The sequence below is a fragment of the Amphibalanus amphitrite genome, unplaced genomic scaffold, assembly GCF_019059575.1.
Source record: "Amphibalanus amphitrite isolate SeventyFive unplaced genomic scaffold, NRLGWU_Aamphi_draft 000170F_arrow, whole genome shotgun sequence".
In the NCBI taxonomy this organism is placed as follows: domain Eukaryota; kingdom Metazoa; phylum Arthropoda; class Thecostraca; order Balanomorpha; family Balanidae; genus Amphibalanus; species Amphibalanus amphitrite.
Window position 1 is genome coordinate 659,206 of NW_024881665.1, and position 24,285 is coordinate 683,490.

General features: G+C 49.6%; 1 protein-coding gene across 1 annotated transcript in view; it reads right to left on the bottom strand.

The window, feature by feature from the left end:
• Nucleotides 1-2: 2 nt before the first annotated feature.
• Nucleotides 3-24,285, bottom strand: part of LOC122383709 (NPC intracellular cholesterol transporter 1-like) — a 55,637-nt gene continuing 31,354 nt past the window's right edge. Inside the window, exons 4-25 of the mRNA XM_043370409.1 lie at nt 22,396-22,596; nt 22,059-22,215; nt 21,722-21,866; nt 20,934-21,123; nt 20,422-20,556; nt 15,176-15,393; nt 14,812-14,913; nt 14,016-14,437; nt 13,432-13,621; nt 12,864-13,161; nt 12,244-12,371; nt 11,707-11,958; nt 11,273-11,436; nt 10,713-10,852; nt 6,242-6,396; nt 3,484-3,680; nt 2,799-3,030; nt 2,091-2,204; nt 1,728-1,816; nt 947-1,020; nt 535-668; nt 3-258 (exon numbers count right to left, since the gene is read on the bottom strand). Of these exons, the coding sequence (XP_043226344.1) occupies nt 211-258; nt 535-668; nt 947-1,020; nt 1,728-1,816; nt 2,091-2,204; nt 2,799-3,030; nt 3,484-3,680; nt 6,242-6,396; nt 10,713-10,852; nt 11,273-11,436; nt 11,707-11,958; nt 12,244-12,371; nt 12,864-13,161; nt 13,432-13,621; nt 14,016-14,437; nt 14,812-14,913; nt 15,176-15,393; nt 20,422-20,556; nt 20,934-21,123; nt 21,722-21,866; nt 22,059-22,215; nt 22,396-22,596 (3,785 nt within the window). The 3' untranslated portion in view covers nt 3-210. The remainder of the gene's footprint in view (nt 259-534; nt 669-946; nt 1,021-1,727; nt 1,817-2,090; nt 2,205-2,798; nt 3,031-3,483; nt 3,681-6,241; nt 6,397-10,712; nt 10,853-11,272; nt 11,437-11,706; nt 11,959-12,243; nt 12,372-12,863; nt 13,162-13,431; nt 13,622-14,015; nt 14,438-14,811; nt 14,914-15,175; nt 15,394-20,421; nt 20,557-20,933; nt 21,124-21,721; nt 21,867-22,058; nt 22,216-22,395; nt 22,597-24,285) is intronic.

A 24,285-nucleotide genomic window follows, 5' to 3' on the forward strand; every position in this document is an offset into this window, starting at 1 on the left:
AATATTGCACTGATCAGTTTATTACGCACTATGAGTCAAGTTATACATTTCACCGACCACGGCCCTCACGTGGCACGTCAGATTAAATACACGTTCGATAATCACATTCGGTTACGAGTACACCAGTATAAATAGTCTGTCCATCAGGCGTCCGCCCGGGGCCGCGCCCGGGCGGCCGAGCGGCGAGGTCGGGTCAGATGAGCCGGTCGATCACAGGTGGGTGTGCTCCGTGGGCTGATTGTTGTGCGGCCCGCGGCTCTGTGGGGTCGGAGGCGGCGCCGTCAGCTAGGCTGTAGCGCGCTGTGAGCGCGGAGAGCGCTGCGTGCCTCGAGGTTCTCAATAAACCACACCGTTGGGTTCGGAGGAATTTACACGATCAATTCGTGACGTTTGTCATGATCGGCTGGCTAGTGAAAAGAAAAGACCGACTGTAAGCTGCGACAAAAGCCCTGGGCGTCTTGCGCTCATCAGTCTTGACATTAGACGAATCAGATGTCATTTGTATGCTAAGACTAGCGACAAATTATTGCTTACCTGGGGCGACTCCTTCGCGAGTCCGGCGGCAGCGCGCGCCTTCATATCTGCAGCAGCCTCGGCATCGCGTGCCTTCTTGGCGAGGCCCTCTGCCTCGCGCGCCGCCTTCAGCGAGGACCGGTTCACGGACGGGCCTGCAGGGACGGGGCGGGCGCCGTCAGTGTCAGGTGGTGGCAGAGTGCCACTCTGTCTGTGGCTTACTGAAGTCAGTTCGTGACTTCCAGAAGTCAGACTGCGACACTTGCCGATTACCGAAGTTAGACCGCGAGTTACCGGAGTCAGGTACGTTACTTCCCAAGGCCAGTCTGAAGAACCGACGTAACTACAGCCCAATTCGTCCGTAATTTACCGAGGTCAGACTGCGACTTCCCGGGGTCAGACTGCGGCTCTCGGAGGTCAGTCGGTGACTTACCGACGTAGCTGAGCACCACCGGTAGAAGAATGAGTCCGTGGGTCGCCCCGACCAGCACCACGCCCAGGTACATTCTGCAAACAGCGCCAGCAGCCGTGGTCACCCAGCCAGTAACAACCAGGAACAACCAGCCGTAGCATTATAACCAGCTCTACCAGCACTAGCAGCCGTTATCATTTCATAAAGCTTTGATTTCGCTAAATGTTGACATCGGCTCCACGTTTAAACGTTTTGACAGAGCGATACATGACCACCGACTCGTTAGAATTGCATTCAGAAGCCTCTTGCACCAAAATCCTCTTGCACCAATGTTTGGATTATTTTGCATCGTATACCCAGTCCAAGTCTCAAATGTAACAATTTGCGTGCAAAATCTAGCAAGCACATGTAGGATTATGTATTGGGCTATTACAAACAAATTTACCACCGTTAGATTAGCTTATTCTGAAACGGTTTTTCGATTTTACCTAGCTAGGTAGTTTGGTGCAAGAGGCCCCTGATTGGTAATGTTGGGGTCAGGGTGGCCATGTGTGCTTATTCCAGTCATCGACTTGGACTTTCTCTAGCCGCGTCACTCAAGGACTGAACCGACCGGACTTGAAAGGTCAGGTAGGAAAGGCTAAGACACATAACTATTGAGGTACATTCGGTTATTGATATTTTCCGCAATACGTAGCCATGCCGTTTCTCGTGGCCACCCATCGGTATTTTAACGCATTATTTCATCAGTATCAGCTGGCTCTTACGAATAGGTAGATAACTGTCATCAGCAAACACTCACCGGAAGTAGAAGATCTGGAAGATTTGCGACTTAGCGAACCCAAGCACAATAATTCCTCCGAATTTTGTCAGAGTGATGCCGCTGAGAACCTGTGTAAAAACAAACGACGTTTATTTAACAATGGACTAGCCTTCCTGCGCTGCCAGCTTGAACAAATAGCTTGATGTCAGTGTAATAAACACGCATTTGAATACTATTGTAGTTAATTCGCTGTCAACTGGCTCTCTAGACAAATGCACGAACTAAAGATCTCAATAACAAATCAGGAGTGAGCCCGATTTAACAATGGTCCTGCCGGCCGGGGTGCAGATTAGCGCCCGGGGACCGGCCGAGGCACTTCTGGCCGGGGCGTGGCCGCCTTACCGAGGAGCCCATGCTGGTGAGCGCTTCCTTGGCTCGCTCGGTGCGGTTGGGTTTCAGTGAGACAGCGAACGCGCGGGTGATGTGGCTGCAGAACTCGACAGAGATGCCCACCGCCTGCCGGTGGACGGACAGGTCAGGGGTTAGAGGGAGAGCGGGTCAGCCACGAGACAGAGGATGGCCGGACACTGGCCGGAGGTCAGCCCGCCACGGGTCAGGGCAGCCTGGTCACGGTACAGGCACGGGTGCCACAGCGCGTAGGTGACGGTCGTGCAGTTAGAGGACGGCTGACAGCATGAGCAGATAAAATGGCTGTCATCTGCCGTTGACATGCGGTACACGAATGCTGAAGGTGCTGAGGAGGCGGAACACACATCGGATGTTTTTGCAGCCTTTCATGTAGGTAAGCAGAAAAGGAGAACTCTAAAGAGAGTGTGATCGTTAAATTGTTTTAGCTGCAATAATAATTCATACCTATTTGGCCTCAGCCGCCGGGAGACATTTAAGGACCCCGTCCATTACCTAGATTATGTCTCGACAGTATCCCTCCCGGCTAGGGCCCTGCAGCCTCAGGACATTATATGATATAATGTCCTGAGGCTGCAGGGCCCTATTTATATCCCTCTGGCCCTGCAGCCTCAGGAGCAGGACCCCTCTGGCCCTGCAGCCTCAGGAGCAGGACATTATACCCCTCTGGCCCTGCAGCCTCACCATGATGAGGTTGACGAGCGAGACGGCGTTGAGCGAGATGTCCCACCAGTACATGATGCCACCCAGGTTGGTGATGATCATGACAATCATGACGAGTACGATGAGCGCCGAGTGCAGATCCAGACCCATCAGCAGGAACGTCACCACGAAAATGGTGGCCACGGAGATGCCCAGCGAGCGCATCACGTCCGGCCACATGGTCAGGTACTGCTCGTAGTACACGTAGAACACGCTGTAATGCGTCAGACCACAGGGTTAGGTAGGCTCGTAGTACACGTAGAACACGCTGTAATACGTCAGACCACATGGTCAGGTACTACCCGTTAGTTGATATCGTAGGTAGAGATTTCAGCGCAGGGGGATTGTCGGTGGACCGTCGGACACGGGTGGCAGTCATTGGCGCGGTGGTGCACTGACGAAGGCAACAGCAACGCCAGCCAGCATCGCCTGGTTCTGATATTTTGTGAGGACAGATGAAAATAAAAGGCGTTAATGAATCACGAAAAATAAATAAAAGTTATTTGTTTTAACTTTTTAGTTTATTTTTTAAGCGTTTCGCTTGAAATCAAACAGCCCCGAAATGGGTGACATTTTTAAACAAGTTACCGCTTTTCGTACATAAAATGAAATACCAACTGGGGTCCCTGTAGGGTAATATTTGTAGGGGCACACGTGCCGTTATCACCTGTAGGGGAACACCTGCTGCGGGTCGGTGCCTCCGGTAACGGCGTTCAGCGCCTCGGTCATCTTGTCGGTGATCTTCCTGGCCCACTCGAGAGCGCCGTAAAAGTCCTGCGACACCTTGAGGATGGTGTGGTAGGCCATGAAGTAGGAGGCGCCGATGTGCGTGGAGCCGTCCTCCAGGCGAGTCGTCACCACCGCCTGCCGAGCGCGGCCCACCCAGTGACAGACTATTATGACAGACATACGGCCGAGGCCGGCGACACCGACAAACGACCGCATGGCAAGCATAACGGCATACGAAGAAAACATAGATTTTTAATAACTAATTGCACAACATTCGTCTACTTCCTACTGCCTGTTGCGGCTGGACCCTTAGATGTCGGCTGAAGAACGATGAAAAATGAATGATAAACTTTATCATTCATTTTTCATCAGCCTTTATCAGATAAAGGCTTTAAAGTTCTTGCTTCTTAATTAACTCGTATACATGTATGTTCTTAACCCGCGCCCCACTGGGGGGCGGGGGGGGGGGGGGGGCTATTATTCATAGCCCCCTCCCGTCTTTCTGCAATAACTTCCAAACCGCTTAACGTATCGACACCAAACTTGCAGTACCTTCGGCTGCATTAATTTGACGGCTCATGTCAAAATATGAACTTCGTAGCTACCATAGATCGGCCGGAAATGACGTCAGAGTGACGTCATGTTCGGCCGATTTCGACGCAAAACATTGAACCACGGCAATCGCTCTCAAGAGCTCAGTTTTTAAGCTAGATCTAATTTCTTTGCATGAGAGGACTCAAAATAGACTGCGCTATCAAACTGTTATCTCGGATTTTCAAAGTTTTGAAAATTATGAAAATTATATATAATAAAATTCAAAATTTAAATTTCTAGGGGAAGCGGGGGTAACACCGCCCCCCTAAGCTTTTCGCCAAAATGAGAGAATATGTGTGAAGTCTCTTGGTAGTTATTGTTTTGGTTACAATATTTAAACATTTTCTCACGTGTTTTAGGTACTTATTTAAGGCATGCTCCTAAAAGGTTTTAATGTATCACGACTTTTGAAAATACCTTGCATATTTGCTGCCTACAAATTGTGTGGGTAACCCCGCCACCGGTGTTGATGTTAACCAACCCATTCCTACGAAAGCTTTTAATTGTTCAGAGATCGTGTGCGATGAGTTTCCTGTCGGTAAGTGGTAATTTTCGCAAATAATCGGTAATGGACACCTAAATAGGTATAGGTTCATCAGCTGTTTGCCAGTTTTATACAGCTGGCAAGTGCTTGGTCGGGATGCATGAAAAATATAAAGTAAAAAATCAAATAAGCTGCTTATTCCCGACTTAGGAACATCTACGAACATAAATAAAGCGTGTCTTTGGAGTTTCATCACTTATCACGCTACAAACAGGAAACACCGCAACCTCAATTGGGGTAACACCGCCACGGGATGGCGGTGTTCCCCAATAAGTGATCACAAGCAAAAATCGCCAGCGGTAAGAATGTACTACACGGTTCAAGCAAACTTATCTTACTGGACAAAGCCGATCAGTTATTTTTCGATGTAATCAAGTAAATCAAAATGAGTCTCTACTTAAAGACATTCAAAAGTGCTCCCAACTCATCGAATTTTTATAAGAGAATGTGCATTTTTTTTTTAAATGCCCACATTGAGCTTCGATTACACTGAAACACCGGAACACAAATCAGAAGACGCTTACCTGCGTGCGGTCAATAGGAAATAACGGATTTTTACACTTCACATTTCATACTTTCGCCGCTAGATGGGGTGGCGGTGTTTCCCACAGTGGCGGTGTTACCCCCGCTTCCCCTATATTTTTTCAAAACGTTTTTGACTTTCGAAAACAGCCGAAATATATGTGATAGAACACATGGTTATGACTTACTCTAGCACGGTTTAGCTAAAGATCTTCAAAAATGACCAAGTTATACGCATTATTGCAAAAAAATCACAATTATATTTTTCAAATCATTTTTTCAGTACGTTTTTGACATCGTACACCAATATAAATAGCACCATCGTGTTCCTGAGCTCAAACTGCATCCGATAAACATGTTTTGGTGAAAAATTTCAACTTTGAAATTTGACCTTTTTTGACCTGAAAGTGACCTAACCTCAGCTTTATTCAGATGAAAATGGCCTCAAATGACACAGGCGACACCGAAATCAAAATATATGGTCTAAATGGACCATGAAACATGTGCCACGTGACCGACTTATGACATAAGATTTCCGTGACCTATGATGACCTTACCCTGACCTGAAAATTAAAGTACCTACAAGTTTGGTACACTCAGGGTATCTAAAGCATCTGATCACGAGTGTGTAAACCAAAAATCAGCCTGACCTGACTTGTAAGGCGGCAGCCAGAGCCCAAAAAGTGAACAAGCCAAATATCGATAGTTTTTACTTTGACCTGACCTGTGACGTTATCGGTGACCTCGAGGTCAATAAAACTAGGTTTCATTCTACAGTTTTTTCCGGGGCTATCAGATGCTGTTTGAATTTTGACGATCGGTCCAGTAGTTTCGGAGTTAGGAGGGGGCTATGAATAGCCCCCCCCCCCCCCCAGTAGGGCGTGTTATACACAGACCCCAGTGGGGCGCAGGTTAATTAACGTTGCTAGATGATATCCCACTTCTGCTATCTAGCTCCATTATGCATGGTACGTCTATGTATTTACACAGAAGCAATTCATAGTGGAGATATCACCCGGGCTTACGCTGGCCTTACGTCGTGATAGGCGGCATGCCCTCCCTTGGGGCAGTTCATTCCGGGGTTGTCGTTGAGGAAGAAGTCGATGTATTTTGAGAATGCCTCCTGGTCCGGCCGACTGTAGTCGTCGTTGAACGTCATGGCACACGGCTGGCAGGTGCTGTAGTCGATTGCTGTGAACGGAAATAATGACAAGGGTCCAAACGTGTCACGCCCTGTTTTCAGTGTACCTTCTAGCGACTAACGAACTGCGATCCAGTTAAGAACCAGTAAAACGCCTTTTGGGCGAAGAACGAGCCAGGGGTGGAGCTTCCTATTCACTTGCCCCACCAACTTGCCATTTTGCCCCACCATGATTTGCAGGACTTTACTGCTTAGCAAACCAATGTTTTTTTTTTTTGCATTGAGGAGCTTCGAAATGTCTGTGTAATGCAAAATAGCATCTCTGTAATCAAAAAAGTGATTCATTGTTGTATTTTATCTAATTTAACAATCGGACATTGTAGGCTTGACAACTTTTTGTCCCACCAACTTTCTTGGAAAAGCTCCACCCATGGAACGAGCGAGCGAGATAGTGAGCCCTGCACGTGCGGAAGGGCGAGAAGGTACTTCCAACGGGCTTGTGCAAAGCACCCTTCTAACAGGTCGCTTGCGGTGTGCCAAATTTGAACGCAATCGGCCCAGCCGTTCCTGAGATCTGGAAGCGGCATTCTGCACGTGCGCACGTCCGAACGAGGCCCAAAGTGACTTTTGCACGGCACCCTACTAACTGGTCTCCAACCGTGTACCAAATTGGAGCGCAATCGGCCCAGCCGTTCTCGAGATCTGGAAGCGCCCCCTGCACGTGCGCACGTGCAGTAGCACCTTAAAGGGACCATCCCACCTTAACATTAGTTTTGAGTTGAGATAGCCAAGTTTGCGGCCAGGCTCAGAAACCACCATTTATCCTGGTCGCAACCCCCGCAGCTTTATGGTGTTCAAGAAATTTCTTCCCTTTACTTGCAGGGTGGGACCAGCGTGGTCCCTATCTCTTAACCATTACGGGAATCTGATGACGTCATCAGGCAATCGAACGTCCGTTAAATGTTTGACTAAAACGTTTTGTAGCACGCGGTGGTATATGCTGCTTTGCGCGCAACAAATGCCGCACTTTCAAATAAAGTCGCTAGGAACAGCGGAGATCCCAAAAAGTAAACAAAAGTAAAAGTCTAATATCTTGAAAACCGGTGAATATTTTTCGATGAAATTTGGTAGATATTCGTTTTTGCTCTTTCTGAACCGAGCGACATCACTTTCATGCCAGTTCATTAACTTTTTTGAAGGTGGGAGGGTCCCTTTAACCGCAACACATGGGAATACATTGCCTGGTGGGTGCCTACCTGTATGCCAAGTTTCATCGAAATCGCCCCAGTAATTACCGAGTTATTGAAACGGGAACAAACTTGGCATCTTTTCCTTGTGTATTTTGCACGTGCAATGGGGGTCACTCACATAGATCAAGAGTATCCGACCTTTGGTAGAAGAGATGCAGCTATCCTACAAAAATTACCGCAAGACAATCGCCCAAGCGGCTGCTGAGATATTAGCCTATCAAAATCGCTACTTTTGCAAAACAGCTTGAACACCCTTGACTTTTCACGTGGCACGTGCCATGACGGTCACTGTGATGTATCAAAAGTAGTCACTTACGGGGTAGAAGGGATGGGGCTACCCAGCAAAAAAGACCCCAGGCCAATCGGTCTAGCGGTTGCTGAGATATAAGCCTCTCAAAAGCGTTACAGGCCGGGCTGGGCCGGGCCGGGCCGCTCATACTGAGATTTTTTCCGTTATATTGAAAAGACTCGCTTCGCTCGCTGCGCTCGCTCGCTCGTAATTATTGTACCAGTAAAACGCCTTTTGGGCGAAGGCGAGATAGTGAGCCCTGCACGTGCGGAAAGGTGAGAGGGTACTTCCAACGGGCTTGTGCAAAGCACCCTTCTAACCGGTCGCTAGCGGTGTGCCAAATTTAAACACAATCGGCCCAGCCGTTCCTGAGATCTGGAAGCGGCATTCTGCACGTACGCACGTGCAACCGGGGTCCAAACTGACTCTTGCACGGCACCCTACTAACTGGTCCCCAACCTTGTACCAAATTTGAGTGCAATTGGCCCAGCCGTTCTCGAGATCTGGGAGCATCCCCTGCACGTGCGCACGAGCAGTAGCACCCTAACCGCAACACATGGGAATGCATTGCCTGGTGCGTGTCTACCTGTATGCCAAGTTTCACCGAAATCGCCCCAGTAATTACCGAGCAATTGAAATGGGAACAAATTCGGCACCTCTTCTTGTTGCATTTTGCACATGCAGTGGGGGGTCACTGACATAGATCAAGAGTATCCGACCTTTGGTAGAAGGGATGCAGCTACCCTACCAAAATTACCGCAAGACAATCGCCCAAGCGGCTGCTGAGATATGGGCCTCTCAAAATCACTACTTTTCCAAACCAGCTGGAACACCCTTGACTTTTCACGTGGCACGTGCCACGACGGTCAATGAGGTGTATGAAAAGTAGTCAATTACGGGGTAGAAGGGATGGGGCTACCCAGCAAAAAAAGACCGCAGGCCAATCGGTCCAGCGGTTGCTGAGATATAAGCCTCTCAAAAGCGTTACAGGCCGGGCCGGCCCGGCCCGGCCCGGCCCGGCCCGCCCGTAGTCAATTACGGGGTAGAAGGGATGGGGCTTCCCAAAAAAAGACCGATTGGCCTGCGGTCTTTTTTGTTGGGTAGCCCCATCCCTTCTACCTCGTAATTGACTACTTTTGATACAACTCAGTGACCATCGTGGCACGTGCCACGTGAAAAGTCAAGGGTGTTCAGGCTGTTTTGCAAAAGTCGTGATTTTGAGAGGCTCATATCTCAGCAGCCGCTTGGGCGATTGTCTCGCGGTAATTTTTGTAGGGTAGCTGCATCGCTTCTACCAAAGGTCGGATACTCTTAAATCTATGTGAGTGACTCCCACTGCACGTGCATAATACAAAAAGAAGAGGTGCCAAATTTGTTCCCATTTCAATAACTCGGTAATTACTGGGGCGATTTCGCTGAAACTTGGCATACAGGTAGGCACCCACCAGGCAATGCATTCCCATGTGTTGCGGTTAGGGTGCTACTGCACGTGCGCACGTGCAGGGGGCGCTTCCAGATCTCGAGAACGGTTGGGCCGATTGCGCTCAAATTTGGTACACGGTTGGGGACCGGTTAGTAGGGTCCCTTGCAAAAGTCAGTTTGGACCCCGTTTGCACGTGCGCACGTGCAGAATGCCGCTTCCAGATCTCAGGAACGGCTGGGCCGATCGGGTTCAAATTTGGTACACCGCTAGCGACCGGTTAGAAGGGTGCTTTGCACAAGCCCCGTTGGAAGTACCCTCTCGCCCTTCCGCACGTGCAGGGCTCACTATCTCGCTCGCTGGCTCTTCGCCCAACGTTACGGTCCAATGCGGACACGAGGACAGGTGGCGCCGCCGCCGCCCGCATAGCGGCGGGAATGTGAACTAACCTGTTTACCATAGGGGACCCTGTTAACGGCCGCCGTCGGCACCATTTCGGGCTTAGTTTTGACTTTGCAGCGCAATAAAAGGCTTATTTATAATTGAAAATAGACTGGGGAGAGTCGATATTGAATCAAAACTTGATGCTCTACAAAACTAGGCTATTTTCATTGTGATGGCATCACAGACTTCACCGCTAACCCCAATAAAGCAGGATTATGTCGCGTCATCGATGATTACATATCATGTTTCTTTGGTATATGCATTGAAAGTAAAACACTTTTTACTGCATCTACGGTGAGATGCTAGAGAAAATTGTATGGCCTACCTAATGGTACCCATTACTAGACAATTAGGTGAAACATGTCGTCGCTAAACTCTCGTAAATTCGTATGTCCGCCTCACTATGGAGCTTGGACCGTAACGAAAGGTGTTTTACTGGTATGTTAGGTTCTAGGTGCTATCTGGTGGATATGGCCTTCAAAGGGCAAATGTCTGTAAGACAAATACGTCAGTAACCTTGACATGCGAGAGGTCACTAACCTGGACCTTGCTTAAATGGTCACTGACGCTGAAAATCGAAATGATCGCAGATACATTATTTCCGAACTTTTCGCACTTTTCCATCGCCCAACGCGTTTATTAGCGCTTAGAGGTAGCGTTGTCGCTCAGCTATCGACTCTAGGACTTGTTTCGAAAAAGGACTATTTTCCTTTAAAGATAATCTCTATTATCGTGACATAGTTGCCTAATATAAGATCAGGTAACCTATAGGTCAAAGTAATGCATAGTATGTGCGGGAAAATATTTAACAGCTTTTACCTACATGAAAAGGCCATGCTGACAAGTGCCTATCCCAATATTACGGTAACGGTAAACGTTCGGTGCCCACGTTTCTCTATCATGCTACTATCTGCAGCGGTCGGCTGCAGCTCGCGGCGCGCACGATGCGGTCTGGTGACTCACTGTACGAGGGACAGAAGGCGCCGCCAGTCATGTTCTCCCAGCAGCAGCCGGCGTAGTTGGAGACGCCCTCGTTGTAGCCGTAAATGCACCAGTCAAAGTAGTCGTCGATCCAGTTACTGCCGGCCGTGGCTACGTACGTTCTGGAGATAATAAAAAGTTTTCATTTTATTTATTTCATAGCGTCGTTGACAAGATGACAGCCCGAGGAACGACGGAGTCAATCTTTAAATAAAAAGTGAATGCGTGGCACTTACAGGCTACCGCTCATAATGTAATGAAGAAAAACGTTGCTCATTAAAGTGATCTACGGATCTTTATGGATAAGGTTCAGAAATAGGGACCTATGGAAAGCATTTTGGTCTCAATTTATAAATTACTCAGGCAAACTTCGGCAAGCATTGCATAGTGAAGGGGGTCATTTATACTTGAACACTGACCACCGTCGACTGAACTGGCGGGACGCTAGCCCCCGTAATTGACCTGGCCGGCTGCCGACCCAGGACACTGGCCTGGTAGGCTGCTGGCGCGAGTCACTGGCCTGGCAGTTGGCGTTGACTGACCTGGCGGGCTGTTGAGCTGCCAGGGTGATCTGAGTGCCGATCGAATTGCTATCACAGTTGACGGTGGAACATATGCGGTTTTGCACGGTCGTCTCGGAGTAGTTGACGCCGTCCCGGATCACAAAGTAGACGGGCGGGCCGACACTGAGATAATCCTGCTGGTACTGCATGGACGAACGGAACAGCGAACGGTCAGACTGAAAACAGGATGCCGCCGGCTAGTTTGCTTCCAAAGAAGGCGTGACTTGGGGGACAAAGCGGCCGTGTTGGCGATTAGTAGGTATGCTTTGATACCGAGCCGTTAGTTATCCATATCATGCCTAACTATTTTTTTGTGATATTGATGAGTTCAGAACAGTGAGGAAGGATCGTGAACCGCCGCTTTCTCATCGATCTCACAATCCCATGCCCCAATTCAACCTATCATCTCTCACCTTAAACACTTTGAGCATATACGAGTCGAGCGGCATAGAGAGCTCCTGGTCCAGTCCGACGTCGATGTAGGGCACCACGGCGAAACTGGAGCACAACCAGCCGAGGAACACAAGCAGCACAACGCCGCGCGCACCCGTGTTCATCAGCGCCGGTGCGTAGAAGCCGTTGAACACTCGGTACAAGATGGGCTCCTGGGGAGTCTCCGGCTTCTTGGAAGCGCGCACGCAGCACACAATATCGAACCGGTTGGCCTGGCGCCGTTGGAAAGAATAGATTAGCAGTGGGAGGGTAGAGCGGAGTTCAGCGGAGGGATGGTCAAAAGCAGTGCTTTGGAGACGAGGTGCATGCCACAAAGTGGATCCATAAAATTGTAACGAAAGTTGTATGCATTCCACAATAAATGCTGTTTTTGACCAAAGCTAAAAGCATTATCTTTTCGGTTGCGAGTTGAGGTATTGAGCGAAATCACTTCTTTGATAAGTTTATGGTCTGTATGTTTCATGAAGGGCGCCCCCAGCCTCTCTACTACAACTCACATCCTGTCTTTTAGCGTCCAGGGTGAGCAGCGCCACGAAGCAAGAGATTTGAAGCAGGAAGTCGAACAGCAACGAGAGGCCGGCAAACAGCGCGAACACGCGCACCGCCGGCATGTCGATCAGAGCCCCTGCGCCGTAATTCGGAAGCCGGTCAAAAACGGCACGAGGACATCGGTCACATACGATACAAATGGCAGACACTCATTGGCATCTGCATCAATCATCGAGCATCATGCAGACATTTAGCAGTCGATAAGCAAACAAGCCCCACGTTGGGCGCCATAACTCACTATACGCCATGGAGGCTACCTGATAGTAATCTTCCACCCGAGTTCATGTGTTTTAAGAATAATAGCCATTCAGAACGACATATTCTCTCTAGTACCTATAATGAGTTATTAGATATAAGTATAACATGCTTCGTGTGGACACTTCAGCAATGTCTGCTAACAATTTTTAGATGTAAATATCAATACTGATCGATTATTACGCTGCTGGCAACCAACTACTGAACGTTTGTAGTTGTACTGGAACGTCTTACGTGCAAACTTGTTAGAGGCGAGTGCACGTTTGTAACCTCTTTCTGCTACTTCTCCCGAGGCCACTCGGCTGCCACTGACCGAGGAAGAAGCAGATGGATTCCGATGAGGCCGAGAGCAGCATGGAGGGCGCCACGCGGCCCACCACGCGGCCGACAAACTCCTCGATGCTCTCGCCGGGCTGGCGGCTGTCGCGCTGGTACGCCTGCACCAGAATGAAGATGTTGTCCACGCCGACGGCCAGCACAAGGAACGGGATCACCTCGATGACGATCAGGGTTCCGGCGACGCCGATCAGCGCGTACACGCCCAGCGAGGCCAGCACGGAGAAGATGACTATGATGACGCCGCCCAGAGCGAGTGTCACCTTACTGTCCACCTGCGGGGACAGGAAGTTAGGTCTTATATAAAGCTTAATGCAAAAAAGGAGGTGGAAATATGCGATTTAATGGAAATAAAAAATGATAAATAAATAATCACATCGTGTTCAGTGGTTCTAAGGTGACCAACGTCTAGCATTAAGCATAAAGATTCAGGATTATAATGTTGAACGTCAAGCCTCAAACCGAGTCATCCTGGAACTGAACAAGAGTAAAGCTAGCGCAGCATTTCCAGCGCCCTGCGTGTCGGCGGTGGGAGGCGGACTGACCAGCAGGCTGGAGCAGCTGTTGTACTGGCCGAGTGCGATGCTGATGTAGATGAACATGATGATGTAGGAGATGAGCACGGTGACGGTGTCGGTTTCGGACTCGCGCGCGATCTCGTCCTCGATGGAGCGCTCTGTGTAGTAGGCTATATCCATGTTCGGGTGTTCGTAGTTCACCATATAGTCCAAAAACCTGCCGTCGTTCCGGCAGTGATCAGACCAAAAATGAACAACGTTGAGATTTAAGATGCAAGGAGTAGTATAAGGACTTCTTATAGCAATGCTATTCGAAATATACAGAGCATAGTCGAGCGTGCACCTTAGAAATAATAAGTATGCAAGCTGTCATACCTAATCATTAAACAATTTCAAAGTAAGGATGCATTCATTTCACATCCTATAACATTTTCTTCTACTTAGACGGGAAAGATGAAAAAGTTTAACAACATATCTTGGACGACATTTTACCCACAGTCAAACTCGAGATACCAAGCATACATCGGCGTGACCTCTCACGACAGCCGTCTCTGGTCGTGTCCCGCCCAGCGCACTCACGCCTCTGGTCGTGTTCCGCCCAGCGCACTCACGCCTTCTCCCATGCCATGGCGCGGCCGAGCTGCTCAGGGTCCTGCGTGTTGTGCACCAGGAAGGTGACCAGCAGCGCCGTGGCGTTCTGGTAGTGCACGTCCGCGTCCAGCATCTGACCCGGCTCCAGAAAACCGCCGACGGCAGTGTACGGGAAGCTTGGGCCGCCCCACGTCGACATGCACGGCAAGTAGTTGTAGGCCGAGTCGAACTGCTCGGTGGGCGAGAGCAGGCAGTAGCGCACATGGTCCAGGTAGTTGACCTCGAAGCCGGCCGAGTCGGTTGTCGTGTAGTTGAGGTTGTCAGGGTCGTCCTGGAAGTACTCGCCCACCGACTGGGTGGCGCATCGGGTGATGTCCGGCAGCATCGGACGGAAACAAATGTCCTCCAAACGCACCGTCTCATTCTTGTACTGGCCCGTGATCTGCGGGGCAGTACAGATAACCGGTGGGTCAGCTGAAGTTATATAACGCGCAAGTCTTTCTGGGACGATTGGAGAAATCCTAAAATGGCCATTCATGAGCTTACATTCAAGTGCAACCGCGGCATTGAATGGAAGGAAAGGGGCGAACGTGAAAGGTCTTGAGTTTATAAAGAAAGCAATGGCACATATTTGACGGTCCTCACTCTTCATTATGCATTAAGTGCGCGCATTGCACGTCCATTATGCTTTCGCCCACTAGGGCGAAATATCTATATCTATTTCGATCGTTTTCCCCTGGGGCACCTTAGCGAATAACAATACTAGCAGATACGAATCTGCTCGTTTGATCTAAGAACCTAAAGCCAAAGCCTGACCTCGTCTGAGATGTGGTTCTGCAGCCTCATAACGTCTCGGAGCAGCTCTCTGTCGAAGGCAGGTCCAAAGTGCTGGATGCCCAAACTGGTATTGTGGTCAATCTGAAACAAACGCATCAGTCGGCCGCGAAATTCGATAAAACATCGAGAGCGTAACATGGATATGAAATCTGTTTAAATCAAAGCAGTCTGCATGCATTGTGTGACAACAATTATCGAGACAATTTAAACGCTAAGGTCAAGCGGATTAGCTCTTCTGTCAATGAATTTACCTATTACTTGCACGCTCGTTTACAAGTAGCATCTGTTCCTGGATACAAGTTATACCTATTGAATTAAACAGAGGATGCAGCACTGAACTGACCGGATCGAGGCCCTTAGCGCGGATGATGAGCATCTCGGTTCTGTAAAAAGGGCCGAACTGTTGGTCGTAGTAGTCCTTTTCGAGCCGGGAGCGGCTGGTGGGCGCCGCCCACAGCTCCGTGGGGTCGGTGATGATCTCCAGGTAGATGGCCGGCACCGACAGCCCCACCGACACCAGCAGGCCGACGATCAGCGTAGGCACCGGATGACGGGCGAAAACTGACGGAAACGGCACAACGAGGTTATATGTATACAATGCTGTAGAGTTTCTACCTAACCAATCAAAGGTAGGTAAACATATCTTCTCTAGATGTTCCCCAAAGAAATGAGATTTAAAATTCTACTTGGCTTTAGATCATGAATTAAATCTTAGAAATATAAAAATGTGGCATAACTGTTTCATAGAAGTGGCTCGCAAAGAACATAATTGTTGCGCACTTAACCCTCGCCCTGTCAGGGGGGGGGGGTTGATGCAACCCCCCTAAGGTTTTTCCAAGATAGTGTAAAGCGCCTATGGAGCAACCTTTTTACATATGACCTGAAAATTTCAGGTCCGGGTGACCTTGGGCAGGTCACCAGGTCAAAAAAACCGGTACAAGGTCATGGTCAAATTTCATTTTTTATGCACCTGTCCAACTCACGGTTTTGGACTGATTTCCTTCAAACCTTCAGGATGTGCTAAGTTCACCGAATTGTATAACATATAGTTCGCTTTTTTATGTCACTGACCTGAGGTCAGTTAGAGGTCATTACGTCGTAATGTTAAGCCTATGGGAAAATATTCAATTCGGAAAATACTGGAGATATCCGCTTTGTTCAGTTTTGTGCTTTGAAACCACAGTACTTAACAGCATGTCACTTGGTGCTTTTTTATTTAGCGTATGTACTTAACCATGGGTCAGGTCAAAAGAGGTCAACTGAGGTCAAATAACGTTTTTGCCAATAACTTGGCACACAATGACGCTAGAGCTTAAAAATGGTGTCATTGTGTTCCTGGTGATCAGCCGAATCCAATGATATGCGATATCCCGCGACCCGTTGGGGGGGGGGGGGCAAAGGGCCTCCCTGTGGTTATTCAAAGATAATTCAGAAACGGCTGCGAATTTCGACTTGAAACTTTCAGTACCTCTCCGGACATCAATTTTACACAACTGAAAAAATTAGGTCCCAGGTCATCTCAGGTCACGAGCTATAGAGGTCAAACTGAGGTCATGTTCGGCGATTTTTCGTCGAAAAAGTTGCTCAAGGAGAAAAATCGCAGAAAATCAGGGTTACAACTAAGCGACTCAAAATTTGGACCATAGGTATAAAAAGTATGGCAAACAAAATGGCTATCTCAAAAATTCCAAAATCATGGTGTGTCAAAAGTGGAAATAGCCGCCCGGCTTTAGTTCGCCAGCCTTGTCAATACATAGATGGCAGTACCACAATATGGGCAGCGGATCGTGCAATGGACGTCAAATTTTCTTTATCTGCTAAGAATTGAATGGCGGATCTTTTCATGCAAGAATCAAGTAAATCGGTCCACAACTTTTCTAGCAACAGGGATATGAAGTCAAACACCCTGCCAGAGCGGCGGCGCGGCGGCCGGCGGCGGCCGTTACGCGCCGCCTGGGAGACTGGCGGCGCTGAACGGTTCCGACTTGGCACTGCACTAAAACCTGTTAACTGCTTGGAATAGTTATTATAGCAAAATTTTCATTCAAGTGAGGAATAAACAAGGGCAGGAAGTACGTATGCTTGTGTGCGTACTGTGTAAGCCAAGAAACTGCATTAGCAGATGCTCGCTAATATTAGATCCAGCCAAGTCCAAATGCATTCCAGGGGATGTGTTTCTGACGGGTCAACAATATTTATCGTTCGATGGCGGATACAGTTTTAGCAATACAAAAAATATTTTTGCACAGCTCTATTCCTCGAATAATTCTCTTCAACGCCTCATTCCTAGTTAAGCGAATTAGCCCATCCTGGTTAAATAAATAAGGCGATTTCGCCACAAGGTCGCGGAAAACCGACCGAAAACGGCCGCGCTCAGCGTTAATTTAGGCATGCAGACTCTTAAAAACTCGCATTGGGCGGGTAGGGTTTCCCAGGTATTGGCTCCAAAACACCGTATTCGGCTCCCGAATACGTCCAAGTGACCCGCCTCGTTCGTAGTTAAGCTCTAATTAGATCAAGTGATTCATAAGGAGCGAAAAAGCGACAAAAAGCATGAATTTTCCTATGGCGGCGGGCTGCCGGGCTGCCAGACGGCGCACCGGCTATTTCCACTTTTGACACACCATGTAAGAAATCTCTAGATCTAGGGATTTTCTAACTCAAAATTTAGATTTCTTGAGATATTTTTGAAATTTGGGGAAATTTTAAAAAAGCGGACCCAGTAAACATGCCGACGTCGGCCGGGGTGACGTCGGCAACTCGGCATCAGCATGCCGACGTCGGCCCGACGTCGGTCCAACCTCGGCACGACGTCGGCTGGATGTCGGATATGCCCGCATGTACCGACGTCCAGCCGAGGTCCAGCCGACGTCGGGCCGACGTCGGACCGAGATCTATTGCTGAGGTCCAGCCGACGTCGGGCCGACGTCGGGGTGACGTCGGACCGACATCGGCCGCTGTTTCGACCGTTAAAATAATATAAAATACATGTTTCATGTTTCATAAAGAGCTTCTGTATTCAAAATATCCTCAGGAAACTCAAATCTTCCTCCACGCCGCAACCCCCTGATCCGGACTGGACGGGAAACTTTATCCCATTTGGGATTGCCCGTAAGCCGAGCTCGCCCGTAGCCGGGTGCGGTGAGTGCTTGGTGGCTGCTCGGCCTACCCTTTGGTCAGGCTCAGCCCCGGCAACTCACCAGTTCATATAGAAAGGCCAGTCGGCAAGTGTCACTTTGCCAAAGTGCCACTTATCAAAGGGACACTTTGGGAAACGTTGGTGCAGGTGTGTAAGAGTGGCTATATGAATCCATTGTGGGGTCGCCCTTTCCAATAAGTGTCACGTAACAGCAATGGGACCAGGGACTCTATATGAACTGGAACCAGGGTGCTCGCCAAGAAGACCAATGTCTCCATCCTATCATCCTTCCGGCTCTGAAATGGTCTTGTCAGACCGAAAGGGCATAACCCAACAAAACAAACTAAATTCGATATCTGGCTGCGTGGTGTAGTGGTTAGCGCACAAACCTCCCGTTTAAATGACACGGGTTTCGAATCCCATCGCCGGCTGATGCTTTTGGCGTAAACATGGCGACGTCGGCGACTGGGGGGGGGGGCTCGAATCCCGCCGCCGGTTGATATTTTTGGCGCGTTGTCCCAATAAACATGCCGACGTCGGCCCCGTCGGTCCAACGACGAACGATCTCGTCAACCTCGGCAAACGACTTCGGCCCGACGTCAGCTCGACGTCGGCTGGACTTCGGCTGGACGTCGGAACATGCGGGCATATCCGACGTCCAGCCGATGTCGGGCCGAGGTTGAACCGACGTTGGGCCGACATCGGGCCGAGCCTCGGCCCGACGTCGGGCCGACGTCGGCATGTTTACTGGGGAATATATGTTACAGAACCCCCTACTGGCCTTACACATGCCAAAAATTAACAAACCATCTCTAAAACTGCCTGAGATATAGCAATTTGAATGACTGAAAAAGTAGAGACTGTTCTTATGACGTCACAACATTTTCGGTATTTGTGCTTGAAATCATTCAGGAGTAATATTTATGATTCTTATCAACCCCTTGCTGACTGAATATGATCCTTTACGTGACTTAAGTCACTTTTACGTAAAAAGTTGTTTTTTGTTGTAAACCGGTACCTACAATTTGACCTTATTTGACCCTCCTGTGACGTCATAGGTGCAGGAAAAATGGTCAAGGAGGTTTCTGAGGATGCATATATATATATATATATATATATATATATATATATATATATATATATATATATATATATATATATATATATATGTGTGTGTGTGTGTGTGTGTATGTATATATATATATATATATATATATATATATATATATATATATATATATATATATATATATATATATATATATATATATATATGAGACATCAGACATGTCTTCATAAAGACTCGAATATTCACAATTTAACATGCCTTCCCTAACGATTCACCAATGTGTTTTCTGATTGGTCGAGGCTGACCCCTGTTGTGACGTCACAGGTCATCATCCACTTGGGTGACTATCCGCATGCCAGATCTATCATATACCTCATATCCAGACCCATTTTGAAAACTTAGATTTCATTTTTATGACCGACTTCTCGTCATTGCAAATTGGACTGATTTGACCTTATTTGACCTCCCTGTGACGTCACAGGCCAAATATCAAGGTCATCGATATCCTATCTTGTGCATTTTGATGAGCTCTTTCGATTGCCGTTTGAATTTTTCCGATCCGGCTATTGGTTCCGGAGATACGACGGGGGGAGGGAGACCCTTTGGCCCCCCTTCCCCCCAACAGGACGTGGAACCTGCCAAACCTCAACGGGGCGCGGGATATGATGTAATTTGGTTAAGGTGAACTAAATTAATTCATTAAAGTTTACTTAATACTTAGGAAAACTTTTAAGTACACTTAAGCAAGCAAACAAGTATATCATTCGACGCGCCTTGACGTACTGAGTTCACATGGTGCTTTCTTTTGTTCTACCTTAATTAGATCAAAAAGTATAGGCGAAAAACTTTTGACCTGTTATTAACGAAATTATTACATTTGTACCCCCCCCCCCAAACCCCCCTAAATATTGACCTAGAGCAACCAAATTTGCACAGGGGCGAGACTCCAGGGAACCCACCTACCTACCAAATTCGGTGTTTCTAGGTGCCATAGGAGCCAATCGCGAGAGGGGGGGGGGGTGCCAGGCCGTGTTATGAAAAATGGCCTGCCAGGGCGAGGGTTAATTTCTTGCATCACCTTAATACAGGTAAATGATAAAACGGCCATGTTTTTGGTCTACATAAGACATAGGTTAAAATAGCAATATCAATCCTGCGATAATATCAATAGTTAATTAATATCAATAGGACACATGAAAGCTAGGCCATAGCCCCACGGATTAAGTCTGACGTTAAACGTGTCTACCCTGCTCAGATCCACACGACGTCGGCTGAATTCGGTTCGACCCACACCGGTGGCGGTGAACGGCTAGTTAGACAGGTTAGGCTAGATGATGAGCAGGTAAGAACAGAGTAGACAGGCAGCCGGTGGCAGACTCACACGTTCCGACGTGTGTGAAGAGGTTGACGAGGGTGCGGTCGGTGATGGCGCCCCAACGCTCCATTCGCGACGGCTCGCCGATGTCCACCTCATAGCCGTCGGCCAGCTTCGGTGCGCTATTCTCAAAGTGGGAGGCTGCGCACAGAAAGTGGAAGAGTTACATGCCACGTCGGTGTCATTGCTGAACAGCCGCCCGTGTTCATGCTGCGCTTTATGTATAGCTAAATGAATTTTATGTCTCATCAACTGCTGATATCTCTAGGATAGCCTCGGGCTGAAGTCTGGTCTGCCACGTTAGAGCGCAGTTGATAATGGTATAGCGACACTAATTCACATGTAATTTTTCAGTCAATAGTTATAGGTAGTGTCGTCTCCCTCTCCCTCCCTTCCTCCCTCCTCCCTCCCTGCCTCACTCCCTCTCTATCTCTCTCTCCTCTCTCTCTCTCTCACTCCCTCTCTCTCTCTCTCTCTCTCTCTCTCTCTCTCTCTCTCTCCCTCCCTCCCCCTCTCACCGGTCCTGCGGCGCTCCCAGAGACTGACGCAGACGATCAGCAGCAGTGTCATCACGGCGAACACGGCCACCATGACGACCACGGTGCCGTAGACGGCGCCGACCATCCACGGTCCGCTGGGCGCCGGCAGCGGCGGCAGCACCGGACACGACTGCACGCAGTCCGTGCAGCTGCACGCGTCGATCGACTTCTGCGGGCGCCGGCACGGAATCGCACCGCGGTTAGGTGGTGTGGCTCTGGCACTGCATACAGTATACATCACACACTTTACAGTTATGAGTATTTGGTAGACAGAAACTTTTTGATGAATATGAATACCTATAGCTCATTTATGTTCATCCACTGTTCGGTTACAGACGTCTGATTCCAATCATGTGAAAGTAGAAAGAGACAAATGCGATGAATGTACCTACTGGTACCTATCATTCGCCAGGATGCGACAAAATAACAAGAAATTTGTTTGACCCTAATAAAACTGATGCCAGCTCTTTTTTCTAAAAACGCTATTTACCGCAAACCAAGCTCGTCACTCATGTTCTTCACCCACCTTTTGGGGCAACACCTAGCTTAGCTCGAAACCTAATTTGGGTAGGTTTACGCGACGAAGGCTTTCTTGCGCTGTGTGCAGAAGACTTCATCTCTTCAGTAGAAGCCAAACACCACGGCTAGAAAATCGTACTGGCTCCGACCTCTGTGCAGCCGCGGACGACAGAATGTCTGATCCCGGTGTGGATTTCCCCGATAAAGGATTACGTGTACGGTGTAAGTGCAGAATGCAGATCACTTACTCCGAACGGGTTTGTGATGCTGCTGTTGCACGAGATGATGGGCGGGTTGAGGAACTTGAACGGCGCCACGTCCATGCCGTCCTTGCCGTAGACGTAGTCGATCATGAACGGAGCGTACGTGTTGTGGCCCATGAAGTCGTACAGCCTGCCAGAACGAGCCGCGATGGTCATATAGGTATCCTATCTCAAAGCTGCTGACAGAGTTACAGCTACGATCGAGTACGAGCAGTAATTGCCCATACCTTTTCGGGACATACGAGCTCTGACATTTCGGGGTGCACGAGTACGCCACTTTTCAAGAGTGACAGTAAAGTTATATGGCACGTGCAGTGCTTACCTTTCGGGCGTGCACAGGTACCAGCCCCACTCGCCGCACATGGTGCCGAACGCGGGCGAGTTGGTCTGCGCGTTCTGCACGCCGGAGCACGTGTCGTACACGCCGTGGGTGTAGTTCTCGTGGATGTAGTACGATACGCGCACCAGGTACGTCTCGTCTGCCGACCCACACGGCCAATTCATATCACGCAGTAGGTGTTTGGTAAGAATAATGCGTCAGTTAGTTATGAATAATGCCCGTTATTCGGTCCTCTTTAAACTTAAAAAAATGAATCATGCCTTAACTCCGCATTGCACATTATTTGGATAAAGTCCAATTTCATCGTCATCCAGCTTACTATTTGTTGCGTCGACGGCCGTTTCTGTAACGTCAATGAAGTCGGACTGGTTGGGCGAACAGGACATCTCGCAGATAGACCTGCGGAAGTTGTAGTAGCACGTGGGACAGCGGACCAGCTGCGAGGAGGCCAGCACCAACGAGGCCTCCATCTCGGCGATGTTGACCGGGTCACAACAGAGCTCCAGCTCCTCGTCAGGGTCTGTGGTGGACAGGAGGTGTACATTGAGACCCACCGGGTCACAGCAGAGCTCCAGCTCCTCGTCAGGGTCTGTGGTGGACAGGAGGTGTACATTGAGACCCACCGGGTCACAGCAGAGTTCCAGCTCCTCGTCAGGGTCTGTGGTGGACAGGAGGTGTACATTGAGACCCACCGGGTCACAGCAGAGCTCCAGCTCCTCGTCAGGGTCTGTGGTGGACAGGAGGTGTACATTGAGACCCACCGGGTCACAGCAGAGCTCCACCTCCTCGTCAGGGTCTGTGGTGGACAGGAGGTGTACATTGAGACCCACCGGGTCACAGCAGAGCTCCAGCTCCTCGTCAGGGTCTGTGGTGGACAGGAGGTGTACATTGAGACCCACCGGGTCACAGCAGAACTCCAGCTCCTCGTCAGGGTCTGTGGTGGACAGGAGGTGTACATTGAGACCCACCGGGTCACAGCAGAGCTCCAGCTCCTCGTCAGGGTCTGTGGTGGACAGGAGGTGTACATTGAGACCCACCGGGTCACAGCAGAACTCCAGCTCCTCGTCAGGGTCTGTGGTGGACAGGAGGTGTACATTGAGACCCACCGGGTCACAGCAGAGCTCCAGCTCCTCGTCAGGGTCTGTCGTGGACAGGAGGTGTACATTGAGACCCACCGGGTCACAGCAGAGCTCCAGCTCCTCGTCAGGGTCTGTCGTGGACAGGAGGTGTACATTGAGACCCACCGGGTCACAGCAGAGCTCCAGCTCCTCGTCAGGGTCTGTGGTGGACAGGAGGTGTACATTGAGACCCACCGGGTCACAGCAGAACTCCAGCTCCTCGTCAGGGTCTGTCGTGGACAGGAGGTGTACATTGAGACCCACCGGGTCACAGCAGAGTTCCAGCTCCTCGTCAGGGTCTGTCGTGGACAGGAGGTGTACATTGAGACCCAGCGGGTCACAGCAGAGCTCCAGCTCCTCGTCAGGGTCTGTCGTGGACAGGAGGTGTACATTGAGACCCACCGGGTCACAGCAGAGCTCCAGCTCCTTGTCAGGGTCTGTGGTGGACAGGAGGTGTACATTGAGACCCACCGGGTCACAGCAGAGCTCCAGCTCCTCGTCAGGGTCTGTGGTGGACAGGAGTGTACATTGAGACCCACCGGGTCACAGCAGAGTTCCAGCTCCTCGTCAGGGTCTGTGGTGGACAGGAGGTGTACATTGAGACCCACCGGGTCACAGCAGAGTTCCAGCTCCTCGTCAGGGTCTGTGGTGGACAGGAGGTGTACATTGAGACCCACCGGGTCACAGCAGAGTTCCAGCTCCTCGTCAGGGTCTGTCGTGGACAGGAGGTGTACATTGAGACCCACCGGGTCACAACAGAGCTCCAGCTCCTCGTCAGGGTCTGTCGTGGACAGGAGGTGTACATTGAGACCCACCGGGTCACAGCAGAGTTCCAGCTCCTCGTCAGGGTCTGTGGTGGACAGGAGGTGTACATTGAGACCCACCGGGTCACAGCAGAGCTCCACCTCCTCGTCAGGGTCTGTGGTGGACAGGAGGTGTACATTGAGACCCACCGGGTCACAGCAGAACTCCAGCTCCTCGTCAGGGTCTGTGGTGGACAGGAGGTGTACATTGAGACCCACCGGGTCACAGCAGAGCTCCAGCTCCTCGTCAGGGTCTGTGGTGGACAGGAGGTGTACATTGAGACCCAC